General features: G+C 42.1%; 1 protein-coding gene across 1 annotated transcript in view; it reads left to right on the top strand.

Annotated features, from left to right (window-relative positions):
* Positions 1-2251: 2251 nt before the first annotated feature.
* Positions 2252-16609, top strand: part of LOC115144145 (potassium voltage-gated channel subfamily H member 7-like) — a 49698-nt gene continuing 35340 nt past the window's right edge. The window contains exons 1-3 of the mRNA XM_029684969.2: positions 2252-2608; positions 3068-3298; positions 13165-13320. Of these exons, the coding sequence (XP_029540829.1) occupies positions 2533-2608; positions 3068-3298; positions 13165-13320 (463 nt within the window). The 5' untranslated portion in view covers positions 2252-2532. The remainder of the gene's footprint in view (positions 2609-3067; positions 3299-13164; positions 13321-16609) is intronic.

Genomic DNA, 16609 nt, shown 5'->3' with positions numbered 1-16609 from the left:
TGAATCCATTTCAACATAACAAATTCAGCTTTAATTGTACAACAGTACGGATGACATCAAAACACACGCCATGGTTATTTATTTATTTATTTTATAACTCATAACTTGATTGTGGGTGAATGATGACCAGGCCTGGTACATATCTGCAGGGTCCCCGTGTAACTGTGGAATGAGTAATGGGTGAGGCCTTGCGATTCCCTTAATGCAACTGTGATTGAATAAAAGCCCACAGATACAGCTTTAAAGCCAGAGGAAGGCTGTGTTTTCCTGTAACCCACACCAACAGCTCTGCTTAGCCACGGTGGAACCACCACGCCTTGCAGAGATCACAACACATCAGGTCAAATCAAAAATACACATTTTTATTCACTCTGGGTCTATAAATATATTTAGCCAGAACCCAAAATATGGCTTAATTGAGACTTGTGAAGAACTCTCACGGCTTTTTTTTTTAAATCCCTGAGAAACTAAGTTTCACAAAGAAGCTGTGCCTTTTACTGGTCTTGGGAAAAAGGAGTGCTCAGCTGTTAACGTGACCAATAGCATTACAATAACTAATAGTGTACGCAGCTGCATATCGTTTACAGGATAATATACAGGTAACAGACAAAATAAAGGAAACACCAACATAAAGTGGCTTAAATAGGGCGTTGGGCCACCATGAGCCAGAACAGCTTCAATGCACATTGGCATAGATTATGCAAGTGTCTGGAACTCTATTGCAGGGATACAACAGCATTCTTCCACGAGAAATTCCATAATTTTGTGTTTTGTTGATGGTGGTAGAAAACTCAGTCTCAAGTGCCTCTCCAGAATCTCCCATAAGTGTTCAATTGGGTTGACTGGTTACTGAGAAGACCAGGGCATATGGTTTACATCATGTTCATGCTCATCAAACCATTCAGTGACCACTCGGGCCCTGTGGATGGAGGCATTGTCATCCTATAGGGGGGCAGTGCCATGCTAGCCAAAATAATGGCCTGCCCAGCAGTTTTAAACATGACCCTAAGCATGATGGGATGTTAATTGCTTCATTAACGCAGGATCAACACCTGTGTGGAAGCAAGTGTTGACGTGATTTTTGTCGGCTACTTGTAGGTGTCTTGCATGTGCTATATTGTGCATTTGCATGCAGTTCAAATACTCTGATATACATGACAGAATGAGATTAAAATAGCCCTCTAAAAGAGAACGCTGGAAGACAAAATATGATGCAAGATTTTACACACCACAAGTAAACGCTTATAATGAAAGGAGGCATTAAAAAAAGAAGGGGACAGTGCAGTACACATGCCATCTATTGAATGTGTTGTTTTATTGGAGAAGATGGGTGGTGCGCTCCTACTGAAATATATGAACAGATGTTGCAGGACAGTAAGAAGGGCTTTTCATTCTGCACACATTTGCATTTGTTTACACAGAGATTAGCAGAGCTGCCGATTGGTCATTTAGGGATTTCACGAGTTCAAATATAACACTCATTGAGTACATTTGAATTGTTTTGCTACACATTCAGACACAACAATGCATAAATAAATAAAAACGCCAAAAGCAGCGTTAAAGAGTATTTTGTATAAGGAAATCTAGCGTCTGAAACTTCAGCACCATGGACAAGTCATCGTGTGCTATAACAGCATAGGCTTCTCACGATCTGTTACAGAACGCTTTCATGTTGTCATTTCGAAATGGTAAAGCTCAAGCTGCCCAGTAATGGCATAACAAATACTGTGGATAAAGTACATCTTTCATTTCTCGTTGTGGCTTCATTATTTTTGTCCTTATGAACTCACCGAGCAAAGCCATTGTCATGAATATATAGCCTATACTGTCCATGGATGATATAACATATATAGTCTACGTAAATAAAAACCACGTGGCTCAAAGATGCCAAGGTTAGCGCTATCAGGGATCTTTAGGACGTCCTTATCCTAAACCCTACTCTTACCCTAACTGAACCTTAATCCTAACCTTAACCATTTTACATTTCAACTTCAAAATTGGCAGGGACGACGTCCCAATGATCACAGATAGCAAGGACAAAATATGTAACTCATTGCGCACATATTACGCACTGAACACGACATACTGTATGTGCAGGTCGAGATTGCTTGACTGTAGTTTCTCAGCACTGTAAATTAACCTTACCCGAGGTGGCAGCGCTGTGCACTAAACCCTTAGGGGGGTAACGTCACTCCCCCTGGCATATCAGCCTCTGTCCTCTATTCTTGTCCACCACATCGCAACAGAGAACGTCAACATCGCATCCATCTTCAACTAGAAATGGTTTACAAACAATATCTGACCAAAGCAGAAATCCTCCCCGATTCCGTACGCATCGGCAAGGAGTCATTCCTATGCTCTGGTATGCATGCTGGCTGAAGTGTATTCTAGTGAATTTGGGAAAGGTCATTTAAAGTGCAAGGTGAGTGCGCCGAGAATGATTTGTGACAAAGGAAATATCAGCAAGAGGCAACAACAGTAACTTCACGGTCTCATTGCAAACGCGCCTTTACACAAGAGCACGGAATAATCATGCCTGTACGAAGAGGTCATGTTGCGCCACAAAATACATTTCTTGGGATAATAATACGGAAATTCGAAGGACAGAGTAAGTATAACATCCCTGGTATCCTCGTGCTAATCTAAAGTGTTGTTCTTGGCGTTGTGGCGCGTGTGTTTTATTAGTCTGTTTGTAAAAGTGGGTAAAGAGTGGGCATAAAGTTAGGTTTTTAAAAGCTGTTGGGTCGTATGAATTAACGTTCATATTTCTCCAATTAAGAATGGGTTTGTTCATTTAAAGAATGCGTTAGAGGAACACATCAAGCAGTGTCAAGAATGTATTATATTATGCTCTAGTCTTAGTCAATAGATGTTCTCAGAAATCAAGTGCTATTTTACAACTTCTCGACAGTTGTTTCAAATTATACCACATTTGTATTAATGATATCAAATACTGGACTGTCTTCAATTTACAAATACTCTTAAAATGTTCATAAACCTCAAATATAGACACCACAAACCAATTGGTTTGATAGCATTGTGGTTTTTTGTTTCCTTTTTCTTGCAGATAGGAAATTTGTCATAGCCAATGCCCGGGTGCAGAACTGTGCAATCATCTACTGTAATGATGGCTTCTGTGAGATGACTGGCTACTCCAGACCGGACGTCATGCAGAAGCCATGCACCTGTGAATTCCTCCACGGCGAGCACACTGACACACATGCCATCAGCCAGGTGGACCAGGCTCTGATGGGCTCAGAGGAGCGCAAGGTGGAAATCACATATCATCGCAAAGATGGTGAGTCAGTCAACCAGGCCAGAGACAGAGAGGTGGCCTTATACACTAGGTGTGACACGCTGCCTCTGAGAAATCATAAGCTACAGTCCCACCACAAGACGTCCACCTCAATGTGAGTCCCAAATGGCACTATATTCTCTTAATAGTGCACTACTTTGGACTAGAGCCCTTTGGGTTTTAGTGCACTATAAAGGGAATATGGTGCCATTTGAGATGCAGCCTTGTTTTGATTATGTGTGCTGATATCCTACTCGAGAGAATCGGTGAACACAGCAGAGATGAGGTTATGCAGTTTTGACAGTGCACTTGACAATGAGAAGTAATGAGAGATTTTCCTTCAATTAAGAAAGTGTCTCCATTGACCTGTGCTATAAATGTCGCTATTCATGTGGATGGAGCAAACAGCATTTATAGGCAATTAGCATTTATAGGAAAGGACTACCAATATCCATATTTCCTGTCTTATGTAGAATGCGGATCTTCCTTTGCATTTACTGAACAGTGCTACTTATGGAAAATATTGTATTTAACTACCAACAATAACAATTTAGGTCTTAAACCATTATGGATATCATTGTTTTGATGATGTATGATGTGAGAGTTTCAGTAAATGTTATTATATTCTAAGCGAGGAAGCAAGATAACCTTTGACAATGATATCTGGCTTGATTTCTTTTTTTTAAATTGCCATTGCGTAATGGAGGTGTAATCAGTGGCTTGGCAGACAATGCCAGAAGGCTGAACATTCCAGTTTATTGAAGACCTTGGCATTGGAGAGGTATTATGTGATATACAGCATCTAGGAGCATGAACCAGCATATTATCAATTTCCAATTGTATGTATAGTAGAGACTGTCCGTGGCAATAGGGTAGTTTGTACCTTCTCTTGGTCCTAGTCGTCACTAAGACACATGCAGCAGAGCAAGTGGATCTGGACTCTGACAAGGTCAATGGGGATTGGTCAGCTGCCGTGGCACAGTAGGGAGTAGTGTGTTGTCTGTGACTGACAGAGGAAAGGAAAGTGCTGTCTCAGTTCACTCTGGTCTAGAGCACAATATGCTGCGACTCACCTGCCTTCCTCCAAGGCTGTTCCAGACGATTGTAATGACGATACAAGTAGCTAACAGCGAATCAATGTCGTCTTGTTTCACAATGACAATAAATCAATGAGTGACTGCAGTATTTGCATGCCGTCCTGTGAAATCTGTCAACAGTGGCGAGACGGGCCATGCCCAGTCACAACCCTCACAGAGAAATCTATGAGAGTCTGAACAAAACAATTCATCCAGTAATCAATGTACCATCATCAGACTGGAACCAGGGGCTGAATCCCAAATAGGACCCTATTCCCTACATACTGCACTACTTTGGAACAGAGCCTTATGGGAATAGGGTGCCATTTGGGATGCCGCACCAGCTTCAAAAGGTGGGCCTTTCTGTTTTCCTCTCAATTAGATTTAACTGTCGGTTCCGAGTTTTTCCCCATAGAGATCCTATTCTAATTCCTAATTCTATGGCTTTTCCTGAGCACATGAACTGAGCAAGAAAAGGACATGTGAGCTACTGTATTGAGCTTCATCCCTGTGAGGGGTGACACCAGGTTTCATTCTAACTGTACTGTGCATTATGTCTATGAGGCATTGTTATTCCAGCATATGTTCAAGGTCCTTGACTCCTCTAGATGTAATCCGAAAAGCAGATGTGGCTATTATCTCGTCTATCCTCGTTTTGACTGTTCTCGTGAGGACCTTTGGTCCTCTTTGTGTTCCATTTTCTTGAGCCACTATCTCCACATGGGTTTAGTGTTTTTTTAGCTTGACTCCAGACATGATATGAACCGTGTTCAGTGCAGCCAGCAGTGCTGTGAAGTCGCGGTGAATTAAAAGGAAGTTGCCGCTCAATGACATACATCTAAAAATGTAATGCCACCTCCTGCCATTGTCAGGCAGTGCGCTTTTTGGTCAGTATAATTCACCCCTCAAAGGCATTGCAGTGTCGCTCCTCTTTTCAAGGGATAGTATATGATGACAGGAAGGCAGGTCGTATTTTTTTGTTCCCCCGGCTCACGGCAATAAAGAGCGTTTAACCCAACTTTTTCTCTGCCGTTCACTATATATGTACATAGTGAAAAATGACTGTAGATAACTGGAAAATCCAAATAGTTTCATTTTTTACCTTCCAGCAGCAGCAGTCATTAGCCTCATATTTCTGCTAATCACGTGGGAATCAGAGCCAGATGCTCCTCGAGTAAGTCGAATAGATTCTTTTAGAATCCTGGAGAAAGACAACAACACAAAGTACCCTAGGGAGCCATTGGTGAGGAGTACCTCTCTGAAGAGCAGGGTTTTAAGGTCACTTTAGTCTCCGTGTAGCTCTGTATAAACTCAATGTGTCAATCATGGTTAATAAGGAATGGGAGCAGAGTAAAAGCCATACGACACATTCAAACTTAATCATTACACTCGCTCTCCCTCCCTCCCGTGCCTCGAGACAGGACTCTTAATACTCCTCAGATGAGTCGAGAGTGAGGCGCAGAGCTCATGAATAAAGATGTCGAGGATGACACTGCGGTGACTGGGAGTGAGCAGCTTACCGCGTAAATGCATTACAGGGCTATGGAAGGGCACAATCCACAGGCTCCCGTAGATGGAAACACAAATGCAAGATTCATGACATCCTTGCGAGCAATGGGCCTATCGACGCGAGTTGTTTGTCGACCCCATTTTGCTAAAGCATTTAGCTAAAGCCTATCACATTTCACCGAGTGGTAATGACATTAGACACAATAGGGCTGAACCAGTGTTGACAACATAGAGGAATAGTTGAGCATAAGGATGGATAGGCGATAGTGTCACGGCATAGGAAATAGGGGAAGTGTGTCTGGCCAAAATTAAATCATGACTCACAACTCGATGGTGTTAGACCTCAGGTGCTCCCTCTTGCTTGCTCACTCTCGGTCTACAGGAGTGCGATACTATCAAATGAATCATAGTCATGCAGACATGTTAGTATAAAACTGCAGATGGGAATAGTCATTCTTAATATAAGCATCTCTAATTTGGTTTTCATACTGTGTCATGTTCCCATTGTGGAGGGAGGGGGGGGGGGTCTTGAAATGCCCGGTGACGACATCATCAGCAACACATCGCTAGCTCTTTGCCCTGCAAAAAACTGAAAAGTGAAGCTGTTCATGCGTATGCTTCGAAAAGGACAATCAAGACCACAGTGAGATACACATCCAAAACCGTCGCCACAGGCACATTATCGTTCATCTCGGTGTTGAACAGTAAATAGTTGTGAGAGGAGATAAATCCGAAATCACAACGCCTTCCCCCTCAAAGAAGATTCATAATCAACGAGAGAAATACCTTCCTTTGCTGGGCTTTGTAAAACGGCCCTATTCCGAGGGGTGTAATAGTACCTTGGAACTGAATGAGTGAGTACAAAGGGAAGCTGACACTGAGCAGCACGCTGAAGTTAAATACATAACAGTCCCAGCATAGCTAGCCATGCTGCTGAGGTATGCGTGGGTGCAGGGTTTCAAAGGTGATTCCCCGTTGAGGAGCTGGAGGGCCGTCTGCAGGGTGATGGGGAGGGTGGGGGCGACAGGGGGGACACAGGGCACTCACAGTTGGCTGCTTCGGGAGACCTGGATGGCTGCGCTCAAAAAGAGGTACATGCATTTTTTATTGATCTTAGCCTCTTTGGTTACTCCCAGTATGTTGCAAAGCACATTTAGTGTTTGCCAAGGTCAGACGTTTATTAGAAAGAACCCATTCTATCAGAATAAAGATTGGATTGAATTAAAAACATATCAGGTTTGAATTAGATGAGTAGATTTCGCAGAAGTCTTCGATAAAATGGGCCTGATATAAATGCTGTTCTAGACAGGCTCTGTAATTATCATCTGACAAAAAGCTAATTAACACAGAGTACAGTGGGTAGCAGATGGAGTATTGAACATCACAAACACACGCCTTGGCCAGTCGCCCTACATATCCACATATGAATTCATATCTCAATTTCATGGGGGACCCTCTTGAATCCAATCCAACGGCCACCAAACCATCTGTTTTACTTCCAATTAGCTTTTGCCAGCAATTAGCTATTTCAGCCCATTGGATGACAAATATCAGCTAGCTGGCTAGCTAGCAAAACACATACAGTAAGATGCACTTGAAATTGGTGTTCATCTTGATGACTTAAGAGGACACTGATTAAAGATGAAAGTAGGCCATGATGACTAGCTTAGGGCAGTCTCAACGGAGGCGAGATATGGCCACATGGCCAACAGACTCCAAACAAAGGGTTTAGTATGCCTTCCCTCCCCTTACACATTCCCCTCTCGATTGGCTGTGCCCCTTGTGCGGTTGTGTATGGCCTCCGCAACACAGCCCTGCAACAACCACGTCACATTGTATTAGCACGATAACCGCGGAGAGTGTCATGACTCATGTATCGCCTGCTCCGTCTGGAACTGCTGTTTTTTCTCTCTCTACATGTTGGGATTCATAGCGAACCCCCCAAAAAATGAAGATCCGTGTTAAATGTTTTTTTAAATATGGGATTGTTTCTCCCCTCGTTGCACTAGCATTTAACCTTAAGACGCATCTGCTGAACAAAATAACGTGTGCCTATATCAATTTAGTTTCGACTAATGAGACGTGCCCATAAAGATCCTAAACAGTGCGGGTGAGTGCTTAAGGTCCTGTGTTTTAAGGGGTGGGAAGTACTAGAAGGCCCCGCCCTTCTAAAAGTACCTTTAGACTTCTCTTTCTCGCCAGAGTGCTTCCGTACAGAGAAGTATTTCCAAGACGAAGAGATCACACAGCTGTAGACCTTTTAGCAATCAATAATGGCTCGATGTGCAGCCATCTTTTCAATTATTGATGGTGGAAATAGAATCGAATGGAATTTCCATCATCTTGAAATGGGAACTGATATCCATACAGCACTTGTATCTATGTATTCACACGGGCCCAATACTTCTACGGGACTGGCAAGACATTGACCTTGTGCAGTCATTGGTAAGGAATCTATTTTTATCCATACTTGAAAAGCATTGAAAGGAAAATTATAGTTTGCAATGCCAAGGTGATGTACGGTCATCATGTGTATAGTATGCAAAGTAACACGAATTCAGATACACAATTTCTACAGTCTACAATTTAGACTTCACTATTGTCAACACATTGAATATATAGTTAATTAAGAATCAATTTCCCTTATCAGTTATGTCTCTGCAGACTTTTGAAGAAAAAAAATGAAATTCTAAGACTATCAAATCTTTCAGTTACCACATTATTTTCCGAAGCCTCATATCTGTGCATCTTAGGAATCACACAATTGCTTTGCCCGCTGAGCTTATGCATTCATAGTCAGCTTGATAAAAGCTTTTTCCATGACAGGTGTATTATGCTTAAAGGCCACAATATCAGTATGATCTGCATTTCTCTGTGGCCTGGAATCTGACATTCAATGGGACCAAAAGGTAAAAGCGCTGGAAATCTCATTTGACCTTCTGCCAGTCTGAAAACCGTGATCATGCTTCGGGGCCGAGGCAGCTCCTTAGGGACTGAAGGGGCTGCTAGATTGACACTTGAAGGGAAACTTGAACCCACCTACTGAAATTAATGATAGACATCCAATCACTAGGAGAGACACTAATGTACACTATTAGACCTTTGTATTCTGCTGAACCTGCCACTTTCAATTATCCCAACCTGCCTGCAAATGATTACCAACTCACACAGGGAGGAGGTGGTAACTGTGTCGTATTCATTAGTGCACACTATATTTCGTGTTGGACAAGTTCAGTTAGTCCCTCCTTGTTTCAGTCAGTTGTTTGCCATGTGGTACCTAGTGAATACAACCCGGTACGCAACTAATAACGCAATTGTTTAGGATATGTATAGCACTGAATAACACGTCTTGAACCATAGGTCAAATGCACCACTAAATGCTCTTATTGCACATTTCCCAGTGCTTCTCAGTGTGATTTACCACCAACCTGAGAGGTGCACATAGTGTACGCAACACTGTTTATCCTGGCCGCTTTCCACAATCATGCACGTGGTCTGATGTGATCCGTGTACTGGCAGAGGGAATGAACTGGGGAATGCTCCATTCAATCAACACACCAGAGTCTGTCTGCCATAACAATCCTTCCTAATGACAATGAAAGGTGTGAATAGTCCCCTGACCACATGAAACCAGGACTAGGAAATGATTGGCCTGTTTCACTCCCGAGTTCTATTTGCTTGTACCTTATTTCTAGAGTAAGCATGTGTGTGTGTGTGCATTTGTGTGTATGTTAACATCATATTATAACGTTAAACCATCTTGTATTGTGACAGAATAATCTTGAGATCACATGACTAGGCCGGATATGTCATCAGAAGTATCTAACATGATGATTCGGATTCTTACATTCATCACCCCGGTGGAGGTTAAAAAAAAAGAGGATGTTGGCTATTATACACCTGCGTAGGTGACTTTCAGCAGGAGACAGGATGAGGAGGCACCCAAATAGCTCAGCCTTTTAGCGGGGTATTGTTTTTCCCATCTGGTAAGTTAAATCAATTCCCAAATATGCTGCCACAGAATCATTCTGGGTCTCCTCTTCCTTGCCACATTTTCTTTACCCTCCTCACAGTAGCTAGTTTCCACAGATCTAAAACGTGACACAGTGTGAAACATTCATGTATGCCAACTAACAGACACAAGATCCGTGTATGCACTGAATCATTTATTGCTGAGATAGATGTCCAAGGAGATGAATAGGGGTAAATTCCGTCATGTAATTGTGGGGGGAAACCTAAATGCAGTTAACTAAAATCGATGAATGATTAATGATTAAAAGCAATGACAATGAGCAGTATTGATAGCAGAGGAGATGAGTGAGGAGTTTCATACAACGGACATTATAAACCCATACCAGATGAAGGCGCTTCCCTTATCACCAGTTCACCACAATTACAAGAATTGTGGTTACGTGGTCGCCTTACCGAGCTACTGTAAGTTGAATGCACGGACTTTTAAGTCGCTCTGGATAAAGAGTGTCTGCTAAATGTACAAAATACAAATCCAATAGAAATGTAAATGTTTTTCACAGTTTTGAACATAAAATATTGTTGTGAAGAATGGCCATGCCATGGGGGCTCCTATTAAATCCTGACATGTAAATGCAGTCCAACAGAGGATTGTTATGTTTAATCAGACAGACAGCCTACTGCCGATGAATGTGACTGACAGTGTGGATGTGAGATCCAGCTCTGAGGAGATTACTGTGAACGCTGGTAACGTGTCCTCTGCTGGCCTGGCTGGTAGACGGTGAGAGACACATTTGCATAGGGGCGGATGGGCATCTTTTGATCTTCTTTGCGTATTGCTTATTACTGCACATCGGGTGCTCTTCCTAGAAGGGCAGCAGATGTGCGGCTTGTTTTACGAGGGCATTGAGACTCTGGGAGAAATGGAGTCCCACTGATGAGAGGATTTATTTCTCTCTGGCATTGGTGCTTCTACTCTGCATGACTCTGAATTAGTCTGAACCCGCTTTTTACAATTCAATGATAATGCTGATGGCATTATAATGCAGTGGGAGACATAGGGTTATGGAGATATAGGGTTATGGAGGCTGCACTAAGAGATTAGGGCTGGAAAATCATCAGTTGATCTAATGACAGATTTAGCCACCAGATAAATCGGCATCATCAGTACCAAGGCTATATTAATTTTTAAACCATGTATAGGCAACAGGAGACCACCCTCAACCTCCTGGCCCTCCATTTGCTGACGACAATGTGCGCTTATGAAATTATTTTGTTTGCAATAAGGACTGTGGTGGTCCATGTTTGCTGTGATCGATCTAGTGTACTATAAAAAAAAAAAAGATGTCTCTCCTATTCTTACCACCTTGCCCAGTCATATTCAAGGTGCCTAGGGGTTCTGATGGGTCTAACCTTGATTTGCATTTTGATAACATATCTACAGTATTTCACTTTTTAATGTGTAGAGTATTGCACACTAGGTGTTGTCCAATGAATTCTGCAACCACTCCCTCTTCAAATCAGGGTTGATTTAGAAAAAGCTGTTCAAAAAGAGGACTTTGCATTATCATATCTTTGTACTCCCTGACGAAGGCCCTGCAGCCGAAACACGCCAGCGTTTTTAATCTTTGTTTCCATTGAATATGCCATACAAATAAAGGCCTTTTAATGAATTATATGAAGAGTGCCTTGGCCCTCCTTTCTTTTTGAAGGAATGCCTCCTATTCAAATGATATAGCCGCACAAACATATATAGTTTCTACGTGTTTATATGGAAGGACCCTTAACATTTCAGTATGTATTTCTGTTTACGATGCTTTCTGAGAAGCTTGTTTGGTATCCTTTGAAATAAGCGAGCAACACAATTTTCCTGACATTGATGCCCTACCGAGGCCTCGGGGAAGCTGGCCTAACATATTGCACCGGCTCTAAATAGATTGGAAGACCCTAAGGAACCAAAACCCATTTTTCCTGTATCACCATTTTTGTTGGTAATTAGATAGTAGTGCAGCTTTAGCATATGTGTTATAACTAATTGACACAGAATTCAGCCGAGTTGAGGTAACTGGAAGAGAACAGTCAATCTCACTTAAAAAAGGTGCTGATGGTGTTGTCAACGTTTTCTTCCTATATTTTGATGTAGTGTCTCCAGCAGTGCTGAAGTCATTTGCAATCTGTTAAAACTCTCTTGACCCTATTAAGTTCTGGTGTGGATATTCTAATGGTTTTTAGGGGTTTGCGCGATAATTCAAGTACAACATATTTAGTCATACTATTACCTAACATAATACTGATTTGCTGATGAGATGATTAAGCTTTGGTGAAATGTTGCATTCCATGTTTTGCATATACTATGTTGTAGCCTAAATGCTTCCGTTTCCGTGGAACACATATTCACTGGGTGGGGGTCGGTTTCTTTTTCTTGCTCCATTCTGCCTGGAGAAATTCATCCCAAGGTACTGATCCTTCTATAATCCAGTCAGTGCATTCCAGATATTTGCCATCTTATGGGCACAAGAAAGAGACGTTTTTGTCTCAAATGGCGGCCTATTCCCTAGTGCGCTACTTTTGACCGGGGAACGCAGCCAAGATCTTGATAGTGGATTTTTCCTCCTCTTGAGGAGGCAGCTCAGCGGTAGTGGGTCTGGCATGACCCAGTAGAAACCCTGGGAGTTGACTCTGTTCCAAGCGTAGTCCTGTCCTCCTATGTGTCCATTGTAAATTATACCTTTTTTCGCTGTATACAGTAGTGCACTGCTTTTGACCAGAGCCCAATGAATCCTAGTCAAAAGTAGTGCCCTATAAAGGGTATATGGTGCCATTTGGGCACATTGTATGTGCAATGTCAAGCTCTGGCCTGTGTGCTGAGTCCAGGATAAAGCACACTACTTGTAAAGGTGCCCTCTTGACCAGTCTGTGTCCATGTCGAATCAGCAAACTGCCTTACTATCATAAAGCTTGGGAATTCATGATGAACACTTAGCACTAAGAGAGGTGCTAGCATCGTGGCATTATGATATCAATATTGCTACAGGAAAAATAATAATTGGAATAATAATCATCTCTCTAAGTATTGCCATCTAGGGGTCGAAATTCTTTTTTTGCAGGACATGATTTTCCTCTCTGCCCAGAGAGCGGAGGATTCCATGGGTTGCAACACTATATTATTATTATTCAATTGGAGCGTTCTCAGGTAGAGTAGCAGGCATCCATCTTAGAATGGATTAGAAGTTATACTGTGGTGGAGCTCAACTGTGGAAGGAGAAGATGAGGAGCATTAGCTTTTAGACATGACAGGTTTATTATTTCTTACAGGGACGGACTTCCAGTGCTACACTCACATAATCCCGGTGAAGAACGAGGAAGGCGTAGTGATGTTGTTCATTCTAAACTTTGATTACGTACTTGAGGAAGGAAGCAGCGACTCGACAGAGAAGCTGAATCACTCATCCCCGGAAAGAACTGACTCCAGTGAGTATCCGGATTCCTGCCCTGTGTATGTCTACTGGTAATGTGGATATGCAGTATTACCCTTTTTTTGTAATGAAATGTCATGTTTCACCCAAAATTGAACCCTATTTCCTATAAAATGCACTACTTTCGACCCTGGTCAAAAGTAGTGCACTATATAGGGAATAGGGTGTCATTTAGGAGACTACCTATGTAATGATGTAAGACCGCAGCTAGATCAGGGGGAGCTCATCACATAGGGAGTCCTAACTGACTTTGCAGTCCACTAATAGAAGTGCCTTCCTTCCAGTTCCCAAAGACACACTCCTCTTCTATCGAAGGGCAATTACACATATGGATACTACTAATTGCAATTATTCATGCTCATCCTCATCTACAAGAGGCTAATTAGGCAAGTTGTAGAAATTCATCCCAGGTTCCTGGAACAAATGTAGCTTAAAGTAAATGTCCAATGTTTCCAGATTTGTTTGACAAGTTTGAGGTGGGGTTTTTAAGTGTTTTTTTCACCAATTTAGGCTTTGGCTGCGAGTATGAATATAGGATGAGGCATTTCCATTATTTGAGTTAACAGAATATGAACTTTTAAAAGTGATGTTTACGGGACAGTTATTTTATCATCTGGAGGACAGCACACTAGATTGTGTTTCTCTTCACAAGTAAACTGAATAGATTTTTATTTCACTATTTATTTGGACTCTGTCATTGTGGAATTTTGCCATCTCTTTATTTTGCTTCGTCTGTGCTTATTTTTAGATAGGGAACAAAGCAGTGGTATTTGAACTGGGGGCTGTGTCTCTTTACCATCTCCTCCACTGCTGTGTGTCAGAGGGTGTAAATGTCAACAAGACATCTCTGCTTGCTCCTGATTCTGGAGGTGCCGAGCATCTCCTCTCACTGAGCAAGGCAGAGCCATCCGCACGGTTCACTAGGAATCCTGAACACTGCACTGCACCCAAGGCGGTGGGGAGGGGGTGGGGTGCACGTGTCCTCTGTGTGTGTCGTGTGCGTGTTGTGTGTGTCATCTGTGTGTGCATTATCTTTGTGTGTGTGTGTGTGTTCATAGCATCACTGATCAGAGCGGATTGCTTGATTTTCATACTAAAGGTCTTTACTGAGGGGATCAAACGCCACAGAAAGAAGGAAAAGATAAGCATGTTGGGGGATCGATCAGTAGCTTCCTCACCGACAGGCATCGGCTTGCTGTTATTGGCCTCATACAAATATGCTTCCCTTGCAAAGTGATTTTGGGGGCAATGGGGGACTAATTATGAACCCGTGCATACTGTCTCCAGGTATCATAGCAACTAGCACAATAGTATGAGCGAAGGCAAGAATAATCCCTTCTTCACAGTCTGCACACAGAACCCCCTTCTCAGCAAAAATAGAAGTACAAAATGACAGAGAAAAGGGATGCATTGGACCGTATGAAAATGAATCTTTCCTCCGTGCTATTTATAGGGAAATGACGACGGTATAGATTCACATAAACTACAATAAAAAATTTGAATTCAGGACTTCATTGTCAGCTAAATTCACTGGGTGCAACCAATAGCTGTTCTGCCTCTCTGAACCATTTCATTCTAATTTCATACTGAGTTATTGCGACGGATTAATAGCTGCTGTATGGAATAGAAAATGAATGTGTTTAGAGTAAATGACGCCTAGAAGGCTTAACGGTATGAAAGAGAAAGACCTCCACATGCTCTCTCTTTCTTCCCAATGGAAATAAATACTCTACAGTAGTGGGGCTGAAACGAGAAAGCATATTCTAAATTGAATTCCCTGTCTTCTTGCTTCTGTATTGCTTCTATATCCTGTTCCTTTGACATTTCTACAAAACACACAGGAACTGTGTTCTACATAAGTACATTTTGACATAAGCAGGAGTAAAACACTAAAACAGCCATTATTAATTCAGAAGGCTCCGTGAGGATCAAGTGCTCTCTGCCCTACCATTCATAAATCAACAGCTTCTACCTGCATTCATACCAAGCCATTGCAGGGGGATGAAAACAAAGTGTGTGTCAGCTGGTGAAGGAGGCCATGTCTGGTGATGCTGGGTTTACAGATCGATGTCGTTTATATACAGATGAAATAAGTGAGAGGAGAAAAGCAGTAATGAATCCAGTAGGCTACTACGTAGGCTTGCCAAATTCCGGTTACTTTCGCACATTTTTCCCCCAATATCCTGGTTGTAGTTTCCGGATTTCCTTCTAATTTCCTTCTGATTCCGGAAATCTTCCATCTGGGATTTCCTGAAGACCTGAGAATTTTGGAAAAGCTACCAGAACTTTGCAACCCCAACTCTATGCTACTGGAACTCGAAGTTCACCTGAAATATGCAGCCCTCTACATTCCTCTGGCATCTCATATGAGTGTAAATCAAAGACACCTACAGTAGAGATGCTGAGGCAGGTATTCCTATATCCATTTAAAAAAAAAAACAGGTCTAAATTGCAGACTTCCTGCAATTGGGGGCTATTTCAGAGGCCTGTCCAGGGGCCCTGTTGAGAGTGATGGCTTTATTGTGTATTAGAGTTGTAACATAAGTACGTGTGGTTGGGGAATGGAAACAGATGGCAGTGACACGATGCAAGGAGGGTGCTGAACGATGGCTGCCTCATATTTATGAGTGAGCCTGGGGCTCACTTTCACCACTTCTATTGTTAATGAACCCAACCTACAGTTCCCTCACTGGTTTATATGTGCCTGTGTGTCACTCTGAAGACGTTACTGCACAGTGGACACACATGAGGCACACATGAGATACTGGACATACCATCTCTGTTAAATGAAGGAAGGAGATTAACTTTCCGCTAAGTGTTTTCACTTTGAACGTGGTATGATAACATTGTGATACCCTGCGGTGTATGCCAATACATAGTGTCCACGTATCAACACTTTTAATTCATTAATCATCAAATAAGAAAGAACACCATGACAGGCATTACAGCAGTATACACGCTATGCACTATGGGTAAAGGGCCGATCAAGGTTATCCAGTCACGTACCATTGAATGCCATTGGATTAGAGGTTGATTCTCCGGCTTTCTGCTTCCTCTGTTTGATCATGAACACATAAGGTAATCCAATTATAGAATTCCACACAATCAGAGAAATGAAAGTGCACCTTCCAGCTCAAAGAACAGTAATGAGATTGGCATTCATTGAAAATGTGACTGAATTGACTAAATAATCGTTGCTATTGCTTATGCTTTAGATCTTTGACATGTTATGTTATACAGTCAAAATCATACATTCTCATCATTTAATCATTTGATTGTTTGGT

Source organism: Oncorhynchus nerka, linkage group LG1 (genome assembly GCF_034236695.1).
Source record: "Oncorhynchus nerka isolate Pitt River linkage group LG1, Oner_Uvic_2.0, whole genome shotgun sequence".
NCBI lineage: Eukaryota > Metazoa > Chordata > Actinopteri > Salmoniformes > Salmonidae > Oncorhynchus > Oncorhynchus nerka.
Note: the sequence above shows the minus strand (reverse complement) of the source record. Positions and strands in the feature narration are given on the sequence as shown.